General features: G+C 46.9%; 1 protein-coding gene across 5 annotated transcripts in view; it reads right to left on the bottom strand.

Annotated features, from left to right (window-relative positions):
• Positions 1–19,425, bottom strand: part of LOC135916337 (uncharacterized) — a 415,240-nt gene that overhangs the window by 1,393 nt on the left and 394,422 nt on the right. For 3 of the 5 annotated variants that reach the window (XM_065449670.1, XM_065449671.2, XM_065449669.1), the window contains 4 exons: positions 4,240–4,923; positions 3,043–3,283; positions 1,997–2,053; positions 1,269–1,344 (listed from right to left, as the gene is read on the bottom strand). In XM_065449670.1, coding sequence (XP_065305742.1) covers positions 1,269–1,344; positions 1,997–2,053; positions 3,043–3,283; positions 4,240–4,923 — 1,058 coding nt within the window. Of the gene's footprint in view, positions 1–1,268; positions 1,345–1,876; positions 1,902–1,996; positions 2,054–3,042; positions 3,284–4,239; positions 4,924–19,425 lie in introns of all 5 variants that reach the window. The other 2 variants (XM_065449674.1, XM_065449673.1) reach the window with 2 other exon arrangements.

Raw genomic sequence — 19,425 nt, 5'->3', positions numbered from 1 at the left:
GATCGAGTCGAGGAAGAAGTTGGCAAATGGCCAAGTAAAGAGTTGGAATAGGGTGAGCTTCTAAGTGTAATAACGACAGAAATATGGAAAAAGAAACAGCGTGTTCGTTGGAAAGGAAGAAAGAAACCGAAAAGCTGGTGGAACAGGGAGATACGAGAAGCGATCGCTGAACGACAGAAAGCATCTTGAGAGCACAGGCAGGCAAAGAAGGCGCAGTTGCCGCAGGATGAAGCAACCAGTAAATGGGAAATATACCGGGAGAAAAAGTCTATGGTTCAAATACTGGTGCAAGCAAAATTAAAAGGTGAAAGTGAATGTTGGTTGTCAGAAATACGTGAGAAAAAGAGGGCCGCACCGAAATTATTTTGGAACCTCATGAAACAATTAGGCAGGAAGTCATCAACAATACAGCAACATATCCTAGACGAAAATGAAAACAGACTGGAAGGAGAAGGGGCAATAAATTACATTCGAAAAATAATAGCCGAATCTTTCCAAGCCAATGACGAGGTTGTATTTGAAGAAAAAAAAAGAGTATGAAAGAGACCCAAGTGGAAAAGGAGCTGGTGCTGACAAATTTCAACTGGAAGAAAGCGGAAGAGAAAATTCCTGAGTGCACAGCCACGGGGCTAGACGAGGTTCCCGTTAGGCTGATTAATGAACTAGGACCAAAAAGTAAGAAAGCTCTGGTGAAAGCAGTAGAAGAAACTTAAAAAAAAATAGACAAATACCAGACAGTTGGCGACCTAAATTCATAGTCACAGTGCGCCTTCCCGATTGGTCTACCTTTTCGATAACTTAGGTGATGCACCGCTTAAGTGAATGAAGAGGCGGTGAAAGGAATAACTTAAGGAATGATAATTCTATTGTAAATTACAACAATTTTTTGGTCCTACTAAATTTGAACACAGAGCGCAGTACCACTTACTCAATGCACCGACGCACCGATTATGTCGGGAGTATGCATTTGGTACAGCTATATTTTTGTGAGAATATACCACGTGACTTTTAGAACTTTTTTCAATACAAGCGATGTTGACTTTACTAATGAGCAAGGCAATTCATTATTGCACTGAGTAACTGAACTAGTAACTTTCTAGCTTGTTGTTGTCGTTATTGTTATGATTCGTCAGGACGAAATTGTTTGCCTCCATATCTCGGATTGATAATCAAACATACCAGCGGCAAGCAACCCAACCTAACACCTGCGTAAACTAATTTCAGGCAAGTAGGCACATATACGAACAATGAAAGATAACTCGGCCTACCTATCTTGTAGACTTTCGACCTTGCTGAAGCTCTGTTGTGCATCAGCGACGACGTCGGTGGCGTTAGGCTGGTGACCTAAATAAATGAAGAGCACTACTAAAATCGATATAGACGACGGGTGGCTTCAGACATTCAATACAAGACGTGGCTCCAGAAACAGCGTTTCTCAGTTCAAAACAGAGAGAAAGGGGTTCTGTGGTATCTCATCCGCATCGAGACCTTCTGAATGTGTGGCCTTTGGACAGACGAGTCGTAGAGATGCCGGACATGGGGGAAGCTGGCTCTATCCCGACAGTCACATGCGTACTGAAACAGCACCTATTTATAGGTGTTGTTTAGCATACTTATATAAGCTATATGTTGCTCGAGACGTATAGCACTCGCGATAATGCCTATGTGTGAAAAGTGTCAACATTACCGCTTGGTTGCCGATAGCTTGTAAGACAGACGAGATTTCTGTTTCAAGAAATCCGTAATTGCACAGCCACCAATTTCCCAATCTCTGGATTTCCGGTAGTGACTCGCAGGTAGTGCCACTTTCCTCTCTACATATGTAATTGCACAACCCTCTATAGATACCTACAGGCAGAGTGATAGTTATACTCACCACCTCCAAAGATTGTATGGCCTTTCTGGTGTGCAAGTGAAAATGACAAAAATGGAAAGGCGATATCGTCAGTCGCATGCGACACAATAATACGGCAAGTGACGCCTTTGAAATGCCTACCTTCTCCCGCTGGTTGGCCTGATGAAACTTACTGAAGTCGTAGCTTGTTTTCTTATTCTGAAAAGGAAGAGTAAAGAAACAAGGAGATATACGTTTTAGGTTTTGTTAAATCTTGAGGAGGTCCTGCGCCAGCGGCCTCTGCTGCGTTACAGGTCAGACCGCCGCCTTGGTCAGCTGCCCCGCAGCTGCTGGGGACTGAGGGCCATGGGTTTATTGAAGGAATCATTTGGGAGGTAGTGGCCGAATACTGCACCAGGGAGGCCAATTCATGTTCTGGTGAGGGAGTGTCCTTGTTGAAGCTTAGTGGGCCTTCCTAATTTGGTTGTACCTGGATTAGTATAGCCCCACTCACTCTCGGCATCTTTTGCCAGTGTCAGGCGTCACTCCAAGCCTGCAGATGTTGCTGCTCGGATTCATGCAATTTCTGCTATCGGTAACTTGACATACATTCAAAACTTCACTAGCCTCATAGACGAATGCGACGGTTAGCGGATCGAGTTTCTTGGCTCATCACGGTATTTACTATGCGGCAGCGTTTACGTGTGGCGCTTCAGGCGATTCAGGCGCTTTACGTTCCAATTGTCGATGGAGAAGGGCGCATGGCGGCAGCCGCTTCACTTTCCCTCTCTTCCTCGATGCGATACGCCAACGTTTACATCCACCGCGTGAGACCACTTTCACCGTCTCGAACTGCCCTCTTCTGTCGAATAAATGCGATAGGATTTCCTAACGCATTACGGTCGTTTACACAGATGTAGTGCGCCAGAACTGCGATGCGACGCGTCACTTGTCACATTCATGTATGTAAACGCCGCGATTGTTTATCCACGCATGCTGAATTGCTGAATTGTAGTTAACGCCTACAGTGCACAAGGCGCCTTCACTTCCTATCGGTATTTCCCTCCCCACCGCCCCTTCCTTCAACAAGATAAAAAAGAAAGAAGATCTAACGGCGTAGTTTCATTTTGTACTTTGTTGACAGTGGATCTTCCCGACCTTCCCCTTTGACAGGCGAAAGGAAAAAAAACATTTGGCCAGAAGCATACCGGCAGCTGTGTGGTGGCAACTTTGTTCCTCGGCACGTGACCAAGAAAGGGACTGTGCGTTGTCTCCGCTCTCCCGCTGAACTGAGTCCTCATCTGAGCGCCATGACGTCCGGCCGCTGCCAGTCCAGCGACTGGCTGCGACTGCGATCTGACCTCGGAACCCGTGCTGCGACTGTGCGGCTTGTAGCGATGTCCCCCGCTCCTGGAGCCTGCGACGGCGGTCTCCCAAGGTACTGACGCCCTGCGCGACATGGTGAGCAAGTGCAGTTTTCACTTCGCCGAACCTTAGGCTCTATACATAGAGTTCAGTTATATTTATATTGCCAGCACAAGAAAAAAAATGGAAGGGACAGTGAAGAAAAAGCGTGGAGGATGGAAGTGTTAATCATATTTAAGGAGATGGAGATTTATTAGGTGACCGACAGCGGTTAAACAAGAAATAAGATTTTGGGGCCATCCGCTTCAGAGACATCCATTGCTAGACCCCTGTGGATCACTAATCAGGTACAGGGTGTATGGAGCAAGAAAAAAAGAAAAGGAAAAGTTAGGCGAACAAGATAATAAAGTAAGTGGTAAGAAGTCCATTATTGTTTAAGAAAGTTATTTGATGTATGCTGTAATGACTACACTCTAGGTTCTCATTCACTGGGCTGAAGGATCGCCACTTAGTGGTGGACGTACACGAGATCTATATCACTCAACTGAATTTCTTGCTGTTTATTCAAGGGAAAGAATGGCCACGAGGGCGACTGACGAAAGCACCGCGTGAATACAACTCTCGTAGAAAATACGCGTAAATGACCATCACGACGATGACGCTATCACGTAGGTAACGAAACTTACACAATCGTGTCTGATGAACTAAATTTTTTTTTTCGAAGCAAGGCTGTAACCTGTAGACCTGTAGAACAACGTTGAGCAGTGCAGCACCTATATACCCCGTTACTTAATATTTCCTAGAAATCAATATGCCAGAGTAATCGGTTTAAGGGTGCCCCACGGCTTCGGTCCATCTTATTTTATATTGATCAATGCGTGCGAAATCTTCCACATTCGCGTAATGCTGGGCAATGCATTTGGTTTTCCGATGAACAATAATTAGCGCATCATCCAATGCGGCAAGACTGTCTGCACAAGCCAACCTACGGGTGCAAGTTCGCAGCATTAAGGGGAAGTTTCTCGACTACCCGAAATTACCTGCGGCCCCCACGTTCCAACGACCGAGTCGGCGGTAGTTGCGGCCGGCCAAGTCCCGTGAATTTCCCTGCGTCGCCGAAGAGGCCGCGCTCGAAGGAGCCTCTAAGTGGTGCGGCCGACTTGCCGGAGTCCAGCGGGCCACCCACATCTTGATGCGGACCTTTCAGCGCGGTCGTCTTCGTAGCCGGATCGTGGCCCGTGCTGAAGCTGCCCAGGTTTTCGGCTTCGATGTCCTCGAGTATGCCGTCCGTCATTTGCTCGATCTCCCTGATCTGGCTCTCGATGTCGCCCTGCTGCTGGTGGCTGCGCGCCTGCTCGTCGCGGGGCTCGCTCAGCCTCCTCGCTTCCGCCTGCAGCTTGGGCATGGGGCTGTCGGCTCGCATGGAGTGGCGGCGTTCGCCGGACGTCGAGGTGACCCGGGTCGTCGTCACGACGGGCACTCGCGAGGACATGGACGCAGGAGGCGGAGAAGGTATGGCCGACCGATCGTCGACGGCAGGTCGCGGCGGGGGCGACGAGATGGGAGGGCACACGCGCGTCGGAGACAGCAGGGCACCGTGGAAGCCGTGGTCGTCGCTGTGCCGGGGTCGGGCGAGTCGTTTGTCGAGCAGTCGCGTGGGACTGTGCGCCGGAGAGCCGTCGGAGTGCGTGCTCCGGCCGGCGCCCATCGCCGAGGAAATCCACCTGCGAGAGAGGAATCGTCAAGGCGCTGGCAGCGAGACGCGATCACGCCGGTTCTCTCCGTGTCATCGATTGGAAACGCTGCTGAAGGACAATACTACTAAGGCAACGCGGAAATAGGACCACCAAAAACAAATAAAAGTAAGGGCTGTTTATGCAGCGAAACTTTCATGTCGAATCAAATACAAATATTCTAGAAACATGACCTTCGAATACCAAACCGAATACCATACCGAAAAGTGACTACTTTCTAGGTTATAAACAAGGTAAATATAACCATCGTGCAGAGTTCCTTCGGTAAAAAAACAACAACAAGAAGAAAACTTACTTGCATCATCTGATACACGACATAAAAAATTGTCACCCACGGGTCTGTAGCACGAAGCCACAAAGAAAGCCTATACAGGTTTCTCAGAAATAAAGTTTTGCAGTTTAAGGAAAAATAATCCTGGTCCGGGGATTGGTTCCTAGTAGCTTCGTGCTACAGTTGGATGGATAACTTTTCATTAACGTTGCTCCATCTTGCGATACTGATTTACCGTCATTTTATACATGTAATGCCGTTCACACTTGGACGTCCGGCCGGTCAGCCGAGGAACTTGGAAATGAAAAGCTGATGAAATGTCATCGTGGCTGGCACGCTATCACAATTACAGAAATGAAATACAAGAACAGCACACCAGATGATGCATGTATAACGCTACGTCCGTGCAAACATGACGACGCTGTCCAAATAATGAGCTGCTCTTCCTGAATTGAGAAGACATATTCACAAGCTGTAGTACACCCAAAAGCGACGCTTCCTTGTTCAGTGACAGGGACCCATTTAGCAGCAGCCAGCTACTCCATGATTGGCAAACTGCTGCGCAGCAACCACGGCTCTGCTACTGCAGCAGTTCACGCCGCGTGCGTGTCTTTCTCCCGATTGCAGTGGTTGTTCCTTGTATTCAAACGAACAAATATTCGGCAAAGTACATTGTGGATTCTTGAATACGTATCGAAGAGCAAATATTATTCTATTCGTATTCAAAAATTGGAGTGTTCACACACCCGAAATGAAAAGTGCCTGTGTCATCTATTGGACTTTTCAGTTGCCTTATCGCGTTGCCTAAGCGCCGGCTACTCAGAGTGGTTCATATCGTTTAGCTGAAAAAGAAAAACCTCTTTATATCCGCCAGTCCCTTTCCAGAAAAAAGAGACCATGCTGATGTTTCTCCGACTGGCTGTAGATACTCAATTTCAAAGACATTTAATGTTACGTTTCTAAAGCGCATACATGAAGCGTTGGTGTATTATTTAGCGCCTTTCACTACACTTCTAAGCCGATGTGCATGTGCGCAGAAAAACTGGTTACGCCTCTTGTCAAAATTTTTCGCTAACGTCGATGCGCTGTCTACAAAATATTTGCGCAAATAATTCTACACATATTTTAATGTAAGGATTAGACAAACCATCCAAGCTTTGCAGCTTGTGTTGACGTGAATACGTGTGCTTGATAAATAGTATAACGGGATAGCAGCATTCGCTCCATTGCCAGGTCATCATCACACAAAGTGGGCCACCATCGCGCATTCGTTCTTTCCCTCTCTTATTTTCCCTGCTGCTGTGTTGCACTGCCTCACCGTCGCCGTGCTTTGTGCTGCATAGCTTCTCCTCCTCGTCGTATAAGTCCCGCATGTCTTGTGCGCATCGACGTTGAACGATATGCCCCACGTCTGGCTGGCACATTCTTCGCCTCCATTCATTCGTCCCACGACACCCCACTCGATGCATCGACTAGAAAGGGCCTGCCTTATACGCGTGCTTTATCTCGGCCGTTGGATAAGCAAAACAAAAAGGAAGAAGAAAAGCATGGAGTCTCAAAACGGTCCGGGCCCGCTTCACATGCCGCGTTTAATTCGCGTATCCATTACAGGCTCGCCTCTTTAGCGACCTCCCGTCCGCCGGTGGCCGTCAACAGCTTCGATCGCGCCCACACAAGCCGATACTCGGAAGCGACTCCAGCGCTGGCAGACGCCAGACGGGACACGCTGGCGGGTGCGAGTACGCTGAAAGCACCGACTCCTGCATTCCCGCCAAGGCGCCCAGCATAGTGCGCAGCGGGTACACGTACGCGCTCGTGGCTGCCTCAAAGCTTGGCGGCCGCCGGTTGCAATGAGCAACACTGTCGCGTGACGCGCCCGTCCGTGAGGCCATTCGAACCCAATGACGTCGTCGTGGCGAGCCACTCCTTCGCTCTCTCCGTCTATTACATTTCCCACCCGCGCGGCGACGCAGTCTGCTCCGCCTCGCCACCGATCACCAGGATCAATGCCTGGCCGTCCGTGGTGCACAGACGGTGCGCTCGCAGTGAAGATAATAATGCGTCGCCATGTCCTTCTCTTTTCCTTTTATTCCAACTCAAACCCTATGGTGACAGGTGCGACTGAGGAGAGCGTCGTTGGGCCGGAACAATCCGTGGCCTCATCGTGTTTGCGGCAGGTGCTGTGCCCGAGATTCGCAAGTGCGTGTATGCGTGCTAGTGCACGTTCCATTCGGATTACCTGGTTGTATCACATGGTCACCGTGTTGCCCTTCAGTGAATAATATCGGCAGTCGCGCAAATCCTAATAATGGGCATTGAGAGTAATTCGTTGCCAATTATACAGCCGTAAGCTATGGCACGTCCGTTACACTCAGAGCCGGTGTTGTCTCCAGCCTTCATTATTCTTCATTTGTTTCGTCAAGCTAACCCGAAGGCACTTGTTTTCTTTTCACCACATGTAATAAAGCTGCTGCTGATGAACCAGGTGATAAATTGACAGTACTGAAGGTCACTCCTCAGCAAAGCGACTGACTGTGGTGACTAAGACGTGCTGCCGTTTCTCTCCGCAATGTGGTTGCGCATAGGAATTTGTATTGGTTCAAAGGTTGCCGCTATTCTTAGTGATATTTATCTGAGCAAGATTGATAGCAGCTTAGAGAAGGCCTTGGGCGATTGTGTTATTGAGGTATTTCATTACGTTGATGATTACCCGATTTTCAGCAGTAGGGACGAATCTCATTCCACTACTGCTTCAGTAAGTGAGCAACTTAATGGAAGGGGATTAAATTTTACCAAGGAATTTCCTCAGAGATGCGTAATACAATTTCCAGGCATTTCCTTGGTCTTCGAACAAAATCACGTGTGTTGGAAGTATTCCCCTAGAGGTTCGAAGCCATTGTTAAATTTTCTCTCTGTGCATTCCAAATTCGTAAAAAATTGAATTGCAATGTCGTGCCTTAAGTCTTCTCTCACCAGATCATGCATGCACAAAATGAGCGCCGGTTTTAATGCACAGGTCCGGCGCTTATTAGAAGTAAGTTATCCTATAGCGTAGCAGTGGCCACTGTGGCTGAACGCCTAAAGAAGTCGATTTCGAGGGGGACGGACGTGATTACAGAAAGCAGTAATAGCAAGAAAAGAGTAGTGGCTATTCCTTACATTCATTCAGTATTTCACAGGCTTAAAAAATTACATGTAGATATGGTGTTAATGTTGTTTTTACTGCTCCCAATAAGCTAGGTAAGATATGCGCTGCCGTGCAGAGAAGAAAGGAGCAGGTGAAATGAAAAAAAAGAGCAGATATTTGTCCAGTGAAGCACATCAAGAAAAACAATTTTACTGACTGTCGTTTGGGTGTGGTACATAAAGTTCCCTCTAGCCGTGGCCTTTTCTACGTAGGGCAAACGGGGCGGTGTATCAATCACAGACTAATAGAACATAAAATGCTGTTAACCGTTGGATCGCCTTCTAATCCTTCCTTACATTGCCAAGACTGCCAAGATTGAAAGTACACGCCTGAGTTAGATGAATGCCCAATATTGTACAGGCGTAGGAATGGTGCAGTAAAAAAGGCACCATAGGTTGAGCCGTCTTACAAATAAAGAAAAAAGTTAAAATGGGAATACACTCAGAAGAGACGGGAAAGGTTCTCTCTGAAGGTTGACAGCAGCACTTCTATGTCTGGAGTGAAGCGACTATGCATATGCTCACATATGTTTATGGTATGTAGACGTACGAGGCCCGCAAAAAGCTCAATTCTCTGCAATCTAGCGTAAGATTTAGTGGTGCAATGCTTATAGGCTCCTCACTCGAGTGAATAACTGAAAACTCAGTTGCCTGCTGCATTCTCATGTTGTGGAGGATTTTAACTATTTCTTTCTTTTGTCCCGAACACTTCTATGGGAAGCTGTGTTTGGTAGCCTTAAAGATAAAGCGCCCATCTCCCGTAGCAAACGCAATACTTTGGAAGCATCCGCAGGTTATGAAACTGGTGGTGTACTGTCTGCCACAAAATTAATGTTTTGGTTGAAAAGCGCTACCTTCTTGTGTCGACATATATTGGCAAATGACGACTGGTAGTAATGAGCAGTGCTCGAACAAGGGATGTCTATGTATAGTGAACATTTCGACAAGGGGAGTCGTCTTCGAGCAGGGTAATAACTGTGCTTACCTGCAGTTGTTGCCCTTACGATGGCAAATTTCATTTTCAAAAAGTTGTGTCTAGTGTGAGAGAGAGAATAAACTTGATAGAAAAGAGCACACAAGCCTAGGTAACTCTTCCGCTGTGCAGTGGGTGGTCCCTCAGTCCAGGAGTCCAGCGGCCTTAGTTGCCCTTCTCGCTTGGGTGACCAGGGTGAGCTGATCCGTCGAGTCGGATCTGGACAGCGCTGCCTCCCATTGCCGTGTGGTGGGGTGTGTTATGGGTGCGAGCACCGGCGTGCTTGCGCAAGCCTATACCACATGGTAAAGCGTTGGGAATTGATCGCAGTGTGGATATTTAGAGGGATACAGCACAGGGTGTATGGATGGCGTGGTAGAGACTCAAGTGTGGATATGTGTTTGGAGTTTTTGTCATATTACGGCTTCCTGTCGCGTCAGAACATTGTGAGGCGGCGGTAGTGTTCTTCGCGAAAGGTGATAGTGATGTAGGGTGTGCGTGTAGCATTTATTTCAGTTCCATGATTGTCGACTACGCTGGTAACGAATGCGGTGCTTTTTGCGGTGTTGGCCGTCTCTACGTACAAACCATTTGAGGGGTTCCCATACTTCCTCGCGAGCACCTGCGCTCGGGCCTTTCGCCGTCCGATGTGGAAGTGCGGGTGCATGTTTCTGGGAATCGATGAGGCATGCATAGTTCCCTGTATTTGTGTTGGGATTTTCGTTTGTGCGCTGATCTTCCGTACGAAATGTCCAATACATTTTAAGACGCAGCGTCCCACTATTGTGCGTTGTAGCCTTTGCTTCTGGCTTACCAGGTGGAATTCTATGGTTTCCAGTTCGTTGTTCTACGCCCCTGTCTCCTAGAGGCAGAAAGTAACCTTTCCTGGTGGGAGTCCACGCGCTTACTTATACGCCTTCCGTATCAGCAAGTCGAGTACCTCCGTTTCCACATTACTGAAATTTAAATATGGTGCCGAGTACACAATGCGGCTCACCATCAGAATCTGCACTAGACGCATCAGGTCCCCTCTTACTGCTGGTACTTCTTCGTATCATGCCCAAGATCTGCGTGGTCGTGTATTGTAGCTTCTGTATGGCATATCCTCCGCGCCCGTCTTTTTGTAAGTGTAAGCCGAGGATACGAAGTCTGTTCACCTAGGAGATTTCTCTCGGACCTATTCGCAAGTTGACGGTTGATGCCTGGGTTGTTGAGCGTCCTTGTGAGCACTTTTAGATTATGAGGCGCTTCAATGTCTTCGGCACGTATTGAAGTCTGCATGTCTCCGCGTATCTTGCTACGACGTCTACTGCCTCCTGTAATGCGTCTTGTTGTTCTCCTATGGACCCTCCGACCGCCCATATCGTGATGCAGTGGAGAAGGGCGTACCCCAGGGTGCTGTGCTCAGCCCACTCCTATTCAATCTCACCCTAATACACATAACAAGAAACCTGCCTCGAGGAGTGCACATCACAATCTATGCCGATGATATCTGCATCTGGGGCGCGTCAAGTTCGTGCTATATCACCAAACAACGACTTCATAAAGCATTACTGAAGCTCTCCATGTATCGGCTCCATGTATTTTTTTTTCTGGCGGGAGGCCTTCACCTCCCGCAGGAAAGAAGCACAGCCATGGCTTTCACAAGAAAGAAAATGACCAAATATCCACTCTTACTCGGTGGGCGACCACTGCCGTACGTACGGTCTCAGCGATTCCGTCGAGTTGTGATAAACAGAAATCTCTATTAGTCACCACAGGTAAAAAAAAAACTACGTGCGAGGATTGGCGAACATCGCAAGCTTTCAAATTCATGGCGAGAACACGATGGGGCTGCAACTACCGCTCAATGGTACTACTTGAAAAAAGCCTATATGGAAGGCGCATTGCGCTATTGCCGAACGGTTCTTCAGAGATTATCACCAGCAAACAAGATGATTCTGGAAGCCACGCGGAACAACTGCCTGTGGATTTGCCTGGCCTCCCGAAGGGCTCCTCAGCCTCGGGAACAGTATCGGAAGCAGGATGTCTACCGCTTGATGCCATCGCTTTCCAAGAAACAATGAGTACCCATCTTCGGCATGTGCTCCAAGGGAAGAAGCACTTCATGTATCGCGCCCACGTAACTCACAATAAGTCTGGCTTTTGCCGAGCGGTGCAAGTCTTGCAGCTTCCTCCTATTATTAAGCCACAGAAATTACTGCCTCCAACTTTTCCTCCCTGGACACTCTCGCCTCTAGATGTAAACCAGTTTGTACCCGCTGTAAATGGGACAATGAGTCGCATGCCACAGGCCGCGCTGCTGCAAACCACTCTCCTCTACTTAGCCGAGAAATATACTCAGCACACCCCCATCTACACTGATTCCTCAACCACTCGGGAGACTTCCTCCTGTGATCTTCATGTGCCCTCAAGAAAACAAATGCTTTCTTATTGGCTGCAGCGGAGGACATACTCAACGACAGCAGAGCTTCACGGCATCAAAAAAGCTGTCCTCTATATAATGCGCCGAGCGCCTGATCAATGGGCGATTTCCACTTACTTTAAAGAAGCACTACAAGCATTGTGCAGTCTGATAAACAAAAAAAGCAATCACCATCCTGTTTCTTTCGACATTGCGTACTTATATCACTTGGCCATTGCATCAGGCCACGGTATCAAATTTTAGTGGATGCCGGCTCATTGTGTTATTCTGGCCAATTAAAAAGCAGATGAAGCGGCACGCAAAGTATTCAACACCAAAACTATAAGCGGATTTATTTTACTAGATCTGATGCTTCTCAACTAGCTAAAAGATTTGCTTCTGAAGAAAAGGACTGGCTGTGGAGCTTGCCGACCCGACATTACCCTTTACTTTACTCAATCGACCCAAATATCAGATCCAGACTGCCATCCAACATTCCTCGCCATTTGGAAACTCTATACAATCGTCTTCGCCTGAGCACAGCCTATGGAAACGGCTTACGGCACCGCTTCGGTCAAGTGTCAGATCCAGACTGCCATCCAACATTCCTCGCCATTTGGAAACTCTATACAATCGTCTTCGCCTGAGCACAGCCTATGGAAACGGCTTACGGTACCGCTTCGGTCAAGTGACAAGTCCACATTGCAACAACTATGGCTCAATTGAAACCGTGGAGCACATCCTGTTTGAGTGTCGAGCGCATGCCAACGAGCATGCGTTCTATGAACATTGCATGCATTCGCTTACACAGAGACCTCTGTCATTTGACTGTGTCTTAGGTCCTTTAGCCTGCCTCACACAACAGAGGCGTGCTATGTACATCTTATTCACATATTTAGAATAAATTGGTGAACTCTACAAACTTTAGTTATACTCTGTCACCCTCATGCACCTTCTACGCAGCGAATTCTGTCACCAAATTGTAGGACGGTGCATAGACTGAAGGACTTAACCATAGCCCGCCGAGTTCCATTGCACTGAGTTTTCTGAATCGCCCATGTGTCAGAAAACTCATTGCTCATTTTCCTAAAACTTTTTCTTTTTTTTTGCGCCTCTCTCGTTCTCTCTTTTTCTCCGAAATTCCTTTCCCCACGCAGAGTAGCATGTCAGCGATGTCTATACGCCGGCTAAAATCTCTGCCTTTCATTAAAGGGTTCTCTCTCTCTCTCTTATTATGATGTCGCCTGCATACAAGGCATGTCTGATCCCCGGTATTTCCTCGAGTTGCACTGGGAGTTTCATCATGGCCACGTTGAAAAGTGTCGGCGACAACACTGCTCTTTATGGCGTTCCTCTATTAGGTGTGTCTGCTCGCTGTGACCACATTTCCCAGCCTTTGTGGCTGTACGATGTGTTAGGAAAGCCCTAACGTGCTTCGTCAGTCGCAATTCGTGTCACTGAGATCGGCTAGGATGGCTTCGTGCCACACGTTGTCAGAGGCCCCCTTTAGATCCAGTGCAAGAATTGCTTTCCTGCAGCACGGCGTTGCCGCATTCAATACTTCCTTTTTGAGCTGTAGAAGCACGTCTTGCATTGATAGGCTAGGCCGAAAATCAAAACATCATGTTCGGTATCAGTTGACGTTCTTCGAGATGCATTTTTAATGACGCGTTCCATCAGTTTACCGAGGCAGGACGTGAGCTAAATGGGTCTTAGCTTCTCCAGGTAGGGCATTTTTCCTGGCTTTGGTATCGGCGTAATCTCCGCATGCTTGAATTACGAGGGCAAGATTTCTCTGCATGTACAGTGTACATCGAAAAGTTTCAGTATTGCCTGCACGGTTGCATCGTCAAGGTCACGTGGCAACTTGGTGATTCCGTCCTTGCCCGGGGTGGTGTTTCTATTGAGTTTTGCGATCGCTCGCGTCCGCTCGGAACGCGTTAAGTCCCAGTCGAGCTCGCTGTTTTCCAGTCCGGTGTAGTCAGCCGCGGGCTGTGCACCGAATATTGGCTTGCCAGTGTATCGGAGGCACACAATAGCTGATCGTGTGTGCCTCCGAAGTTCTGTAGTACTCGGCTTATGGTGTGCTTGGCTTTCTCTCTTGCTCTGGGTCGGACCTAGTAGATGTCGAAGTATGGCCCATGTCTTCGCAGTGCCCATCGTTCTTTGAAGGGAGAGACACAACTGGTCCCAGTTATGTCGTGCAAGTTGCTCTGCGTAGCCCTCTGCCTCGTCCGTTGGCTTCGCGGTGCTAATTTTTTAGCTTACGGTTGTGCCGCTGCCTTCGCCGTCTTCTCAACAAACTGTGGCGCGCTTCCCAGATGGGCAAGAGGCGCGGGTCCACTGCCGGATTGTACGTGGCGAGTGCGACCTCATTGAAGTGTTTGGCCACCGATCCCGGCAATTATTTAACCCAGCCCTCCAGATCGCTTTAGCGTGGGCTTCTTGCGCTTCTCTTTCGCTTCAGAACTTTGCCCAGTATGTGATTTTGTGCACAATGACATTTCTTGCTTGAGCACTGTTCATCACTTCGTCTCCGTCTTCCCGTGCACCTCTGCCCTGTTCGAATAATGGACGGTAGTACTTCATGCGTATGATAACATCAGCCATGGCCACACAAAAATAAATAAATCAAAAACGTTTCGTTACTCCATTTAATCGTGGTAGCTGCGCTAGTGACATATAAAGGGACAGTGAAACGCCTGACCGCTGCCTGCGTACCACAGAAAGAGAACGATTTTGAATCATCTAGTGCGTTTCTTCTACGCTTCCCATAAAGTTTTAGCAGCAATTAGGGGTATTCATGATATCGAAATGGACACTGTATTTGTTGTTCCAAATAAAATAAACGGTACATATTTTTTTTCTTGCATAACCAACTCGTCGTAGCTATCATGTGATGTGAGCCTCTGAAGCGCCTCGGGTGTTGCAGCATAATGATTTTCGCTGTGAAGTAACCGCCTGTGCCCATGGTGCTTGCTTGATTGTTTCTCTTTTTAGAAACTGTGGTTCTCGTGTACTGCTTTCTGAGATTTTGCTGACTGTGATGGAGCTGCAGTGCTTCGGCTTCCTGCCCCGTGTAGAGATCCCAATACCGGTAGACGACACAGTACACAGGGCCTGAGTGACTCGGGAAGCTGGATTGAGATCAGTGCAGTCTGATACCGACACACCAAGAATAATGGCGGCGTAAAGCGGTGGTCATGTATAATCAACAAGCAATCTGGCGCCCCGAAGCGTATAGACGCAGATAAGTGCTGCGGGGCGGCTCCACATGCGGTGCGAAGAGTAGGCGGATCGATTATGTTGCGCAGTAGAGCGAGCGTGGTTTATGCTTCGGTCGCATATTGTGTAAGTAATGGCGGGCATAACAGACGTCACCGTCACGACCTCATACAAGTTATAATCTTCGTTTCCTATCACTTGTATTTCATCTGTACACAGAACATGCTATCCCTGTGTCTGATTAATTTCACGCACTTTGCCACGTAGTTTGAAATTTCCTCTCTCAGCTATGCTCTAATTCAAAGCTTGCTGCCCTCTATTAGGTTGACCTTGTGCGTGCATGAATGCGTGTGTGCGCGCGTGTGGGTCCTCTGTGTGTGTCGCTATTCATCACGTATTTTTTTCTCGATGCAGCTCTCGTTTATACTCATTAGGAGGGAAAACTCCCAGTATTCTTCGCTGAATCTTGCTAGCCTGTTATTTTTTAACAAATCAGACTCAGATAAGGGTGTTTCGAAATATATATGACTTTTGTTATTTCGATATTCATGGATTTTTTCACCTTTTCAGGCGGGGAACATAAGTCCCGCAGTGTACTCCTACTTTTCTATACTTTTCTATATATATATATATATATATATATATATATATATATATATATATATATATATATATATATATATATATATATATATATATTTCGACGATCGCCGACTGTGTTCGCCGCTATCATCGTACTTTGCGTGTAACCTGTTTTTGAGGGCGCAGGTTCGCTTAATAAAACACTATTTCCGTCAACCACAGTTTTGCTGCCTTCTTCCCCATCACTGTTACGTGTCAATATATATAGATGGATAGATGAAGAGAGGGAGAGGGGGAGAAGACTTTCTTTAGTCAACTCCATGCGTCTGAATATAGCACCCAAGCAGACAGCCAAAGCCGCACAAAACAAACAAAAAGTCACCATGCGTCGGCAAGATGCTTTACCAACTCGCCCAAACTTCAACATTATCGAGCATAGCACCATCTGAATCAGACCCAACTGTCGATACATGAACTAGGAATTATAACGGTAGTCGAAAGTAAAAAATTAAATTCTGAGGTTTCACATGCCAAAACCACGATATGATTATAAGGCAACGCTGTAGCAGGGAACTCTGCATTAATTTTGACCATCTGGTGTTCTTTAAATAACGTACGCGAGTGTTTTTGCATATCGCCCCCGTCGAAATGCGGCCGCCGCGGTCGGGATTTGATGCCGCGTACTCAGCCTTACAAGCGCAAGGCCATAGCCACTAAGCCACCATGGAGGATTGATAATGGTTATGATAGAGGGGCCAACTGGGATACCATCAGCTCAAGCTTTGGGGTCGCAAGGCCAACGCTCCAGCATGCCACGTGCCTCAAAGCAGAGAACACAGAAAATACAGCATGCATACAAAATGCGAGAGCAGGGGACGACGAAACCAACGAGGATAGGAATGAAACGAGATGTGGTCGCGGGTAAACCATAAATACTGACAGGTGTACCATTATATATGTACAACTTTGCAAGTGGGTTTCTCTTGCAGGCAATGGTCTGCGTGTTGTATCCAGTGACTAACTGAAGCAGCTATCCGTTTCGGTTTCGGTACCTCGTTTATTGATTGTTTAAATTATTGATGCGTTTCTAAGCAAGACGAACCACCCTACCCGTGACAGGACTGTCAATGCCATTTAAAAATGACAATATCCTAATGTGCTTAAAAAAATGCCGGAGTTGCCCTTTAGCATTGGGTGCATGCTAGCTTGCACGGTCGTTAATCTGCGCCCCGTATACCTGACGTCGCATGTGAAAAGTATTCCTGACACTTGACGGCGTATATTGCTAGTTCAAGAGATTCACAAAACTTTTTTGTTAGCCAGAACTGTTTTTGATCATTCAGAAGTGATCGATAATAGTATTGTTAGTGAGCTCCGTTTGGGGAGCGCCTGCTGATGTGAGTCTGTTTAGCTTACGGACAGCTTGGTGAATTGTCTGTGCAGGGTTCGGGTAAATGGAGCGGGAACTGTCACACAAAAAAGGAGACACGGACGAACATGTTGCGCACCTGTTCGTCCGTGCCTCCTATTTCACTGTCCTTTGTGTCGAAAATTCCAGCGCATTTAAACCGAATGATGCTGTACCAACTGGTCCCAATTAAAGCCGTATTGTCTTCGCAGGGCCTGTTTCTGCTAACAAATAGAAACTATATCATCACAAGGTATGCTAAGTAAACACTAGTGTATGATAAAGATCTAAAAGTATTAAGCAATTCTAACATTAGAAAACACAAACTAATGTCGCAGTTTCCAACAGGTTGAATCATTAGAAATTGACCGTGAAAAAACTTACCTATAGATATAAGTAAAAAGGTGAATAAAAATGATGAAAATATCACGTCATCAATAAAGGTTGCGGAACGTTTGAGCCGAGAACAGAGCAAGAACATCGTGCACAGGCAAGAACTAATCTGAAGCGGACCTACTACAGTGACACTGAAGCTGTTAGCATTTGATAAGAAGTTCCTATTGTATTTATTATAGTGTTCCTATGTCCGTATATGTACCTATAGGTTAGAGTGTTCGTTTGTACGCTCTGTCCTGTCACCTTCTTCCTTCCTTCCATGCTACGAATTTCACACTAAAATATGTTTTTTTTCGTGTTTGAACAGCGTGTCATCAACCAGCCCAAACAGCTACCTTTGTGCATATGTTCCAATTTCTTGGGGTTTTCACACTGCCGAATGTAAATTATACTAATACCATTTGAGAAAGCGGAAGCCCGTTATTCTTTGATATTTACAGGCCTTTTTGGATGACCTTATAAAAGCCAGAGATCTCCGTCGATGTGTTTTGCGCACTTATACTAAGATTTTCCGGCTAATCGGACTACCCTGACGTAGATAAGGTTGAATAACAGCAACTGCGTATTATTTTGCGTATTATTCGAATCAATCGGCCGAGTTAACGCGCAAGAGTTTCAAAAAGAACTCATCGCGATGGTAGAATTCATTCTAATGTCGAACGTGCATTACAATAGCTACCAAACAGCAGTCGCTGGGCATACCATCATTGCGTTATAGTAGGTGGCTACTACTCCCAGGGTAACTGTAACAATCTTAACAGAATACGCAAAAGTGCCTGTAGCACCTGTTGATAAGAAGCCAAAAAACACTGACACTAAGCACAACACAGCGGAAATTACTTGCGCTTAATGAATGAAATAAGGAAACAATAGGTGAATGGAAATGAAAGTGGATGAAAAAACAACTTGAAGCAAGTGGGGAACGATTCTACAACCTTCGCATTTTGCGTGCAACGCTCTACCAACTAAGCTATCGCGGCGCCGTTTCCGCGTCCACTTTCTTGGGTATTTATGTGTCCTTGTAGAACCCTAGGTGGGGAACGATCCCACAACCGCGAAATGCGAAGGTTGTGGGATCGTTCCCCACCTACTGCAAGTTGTTTTTTTATCCATTTTCATTTCCATTAATTTATGGTTTCTTTACTTCATTTATTAAGCACAAGTAATTTCCCCTATCATGTCCTTGGTGTCACTGTTTGTTGCTTCCTCATGATATGACTAATGAAATATCGGGCCCCTTGGTTAACCCCCTTTCTTCCCGTTTATAGCACCTCTTGTTGTAGACGGTCAGGCTCTGTCGGCATTATCGTGGTATAGGACCTTACTGTGTACGTTCATTTCTGTGGGCCACTCTTTCCGAACGAAGGATGAAGTAGTGGCGTCTAACAGAAGAAAAAAGAATAAGAAAAAGAACGCCCACCGGACACGCCACACACCACACACGCAATGAAAGCAAGAAGACAAGAAAGGGACGAGCTTTACGACTTCCGCATACATCGGGGCAATAGGAGTGTGAAAATGTCAAGGAAACAGAGGCAAGAGAAGAAAGAGAGAAATCGCTGATGAGCACACACACGCAAGAAACTACGCTGCGTGCTGCGTCAGCTGTGCACACTCTACGGTCATTGCGTCTGGGGTGCAGCACACGGAGCCCCGCAGTCGTTCTTTGGGCGTCAGTGAATAATTTGTTTCGGGGCCTTCTGAACAATGACTGCTGAAGCTTAGTTACGGAAGAAGAGGTGGCCGTCTCTTGCCGACTGACTCTTCATAGCACGTAGGCCAAGAAAAAAAAAAAGGAAACTCGGTAGCTTGGCTTGAGAATTTGCATGCATGCAGTGGGTGCCATTCGGTCCTTTAAAGGCAGCCAGAATAAGCACGGTTAACCGCGCCGCAAGTGGCGTCATACTGTTTCGGGCAGCCTTGTTCCGGTCTTTATGCTCCGCTCTTCTGCTTGGTGTTGCGCAATGAAGACACTCGAGCTACTATGGAAATTGTATGTGACATGTAGTATGTACAGTGCTCATGGA

This window comes from Dermacentor albipictus, chromosome 5 (assembly GCF_038994185.2).
Source record: "Dermacentor albipictus isolate Rhodes 1998 colony chromosome 5, USDA_Dalb.pri_finalv2, whole genome shotgun sequence".
Classification (NCBI taxonomy): Eukaryota; Metazoa; Arthropoda; class Arachnida; order Ixodida; family Ixodidae; genus Dermacentor; species Dermacentor albipictus.
Note: the sequence above shows the minus strand (reverse complement) of the source record. Positions and strands in the feature narration are given on the sequence as shown.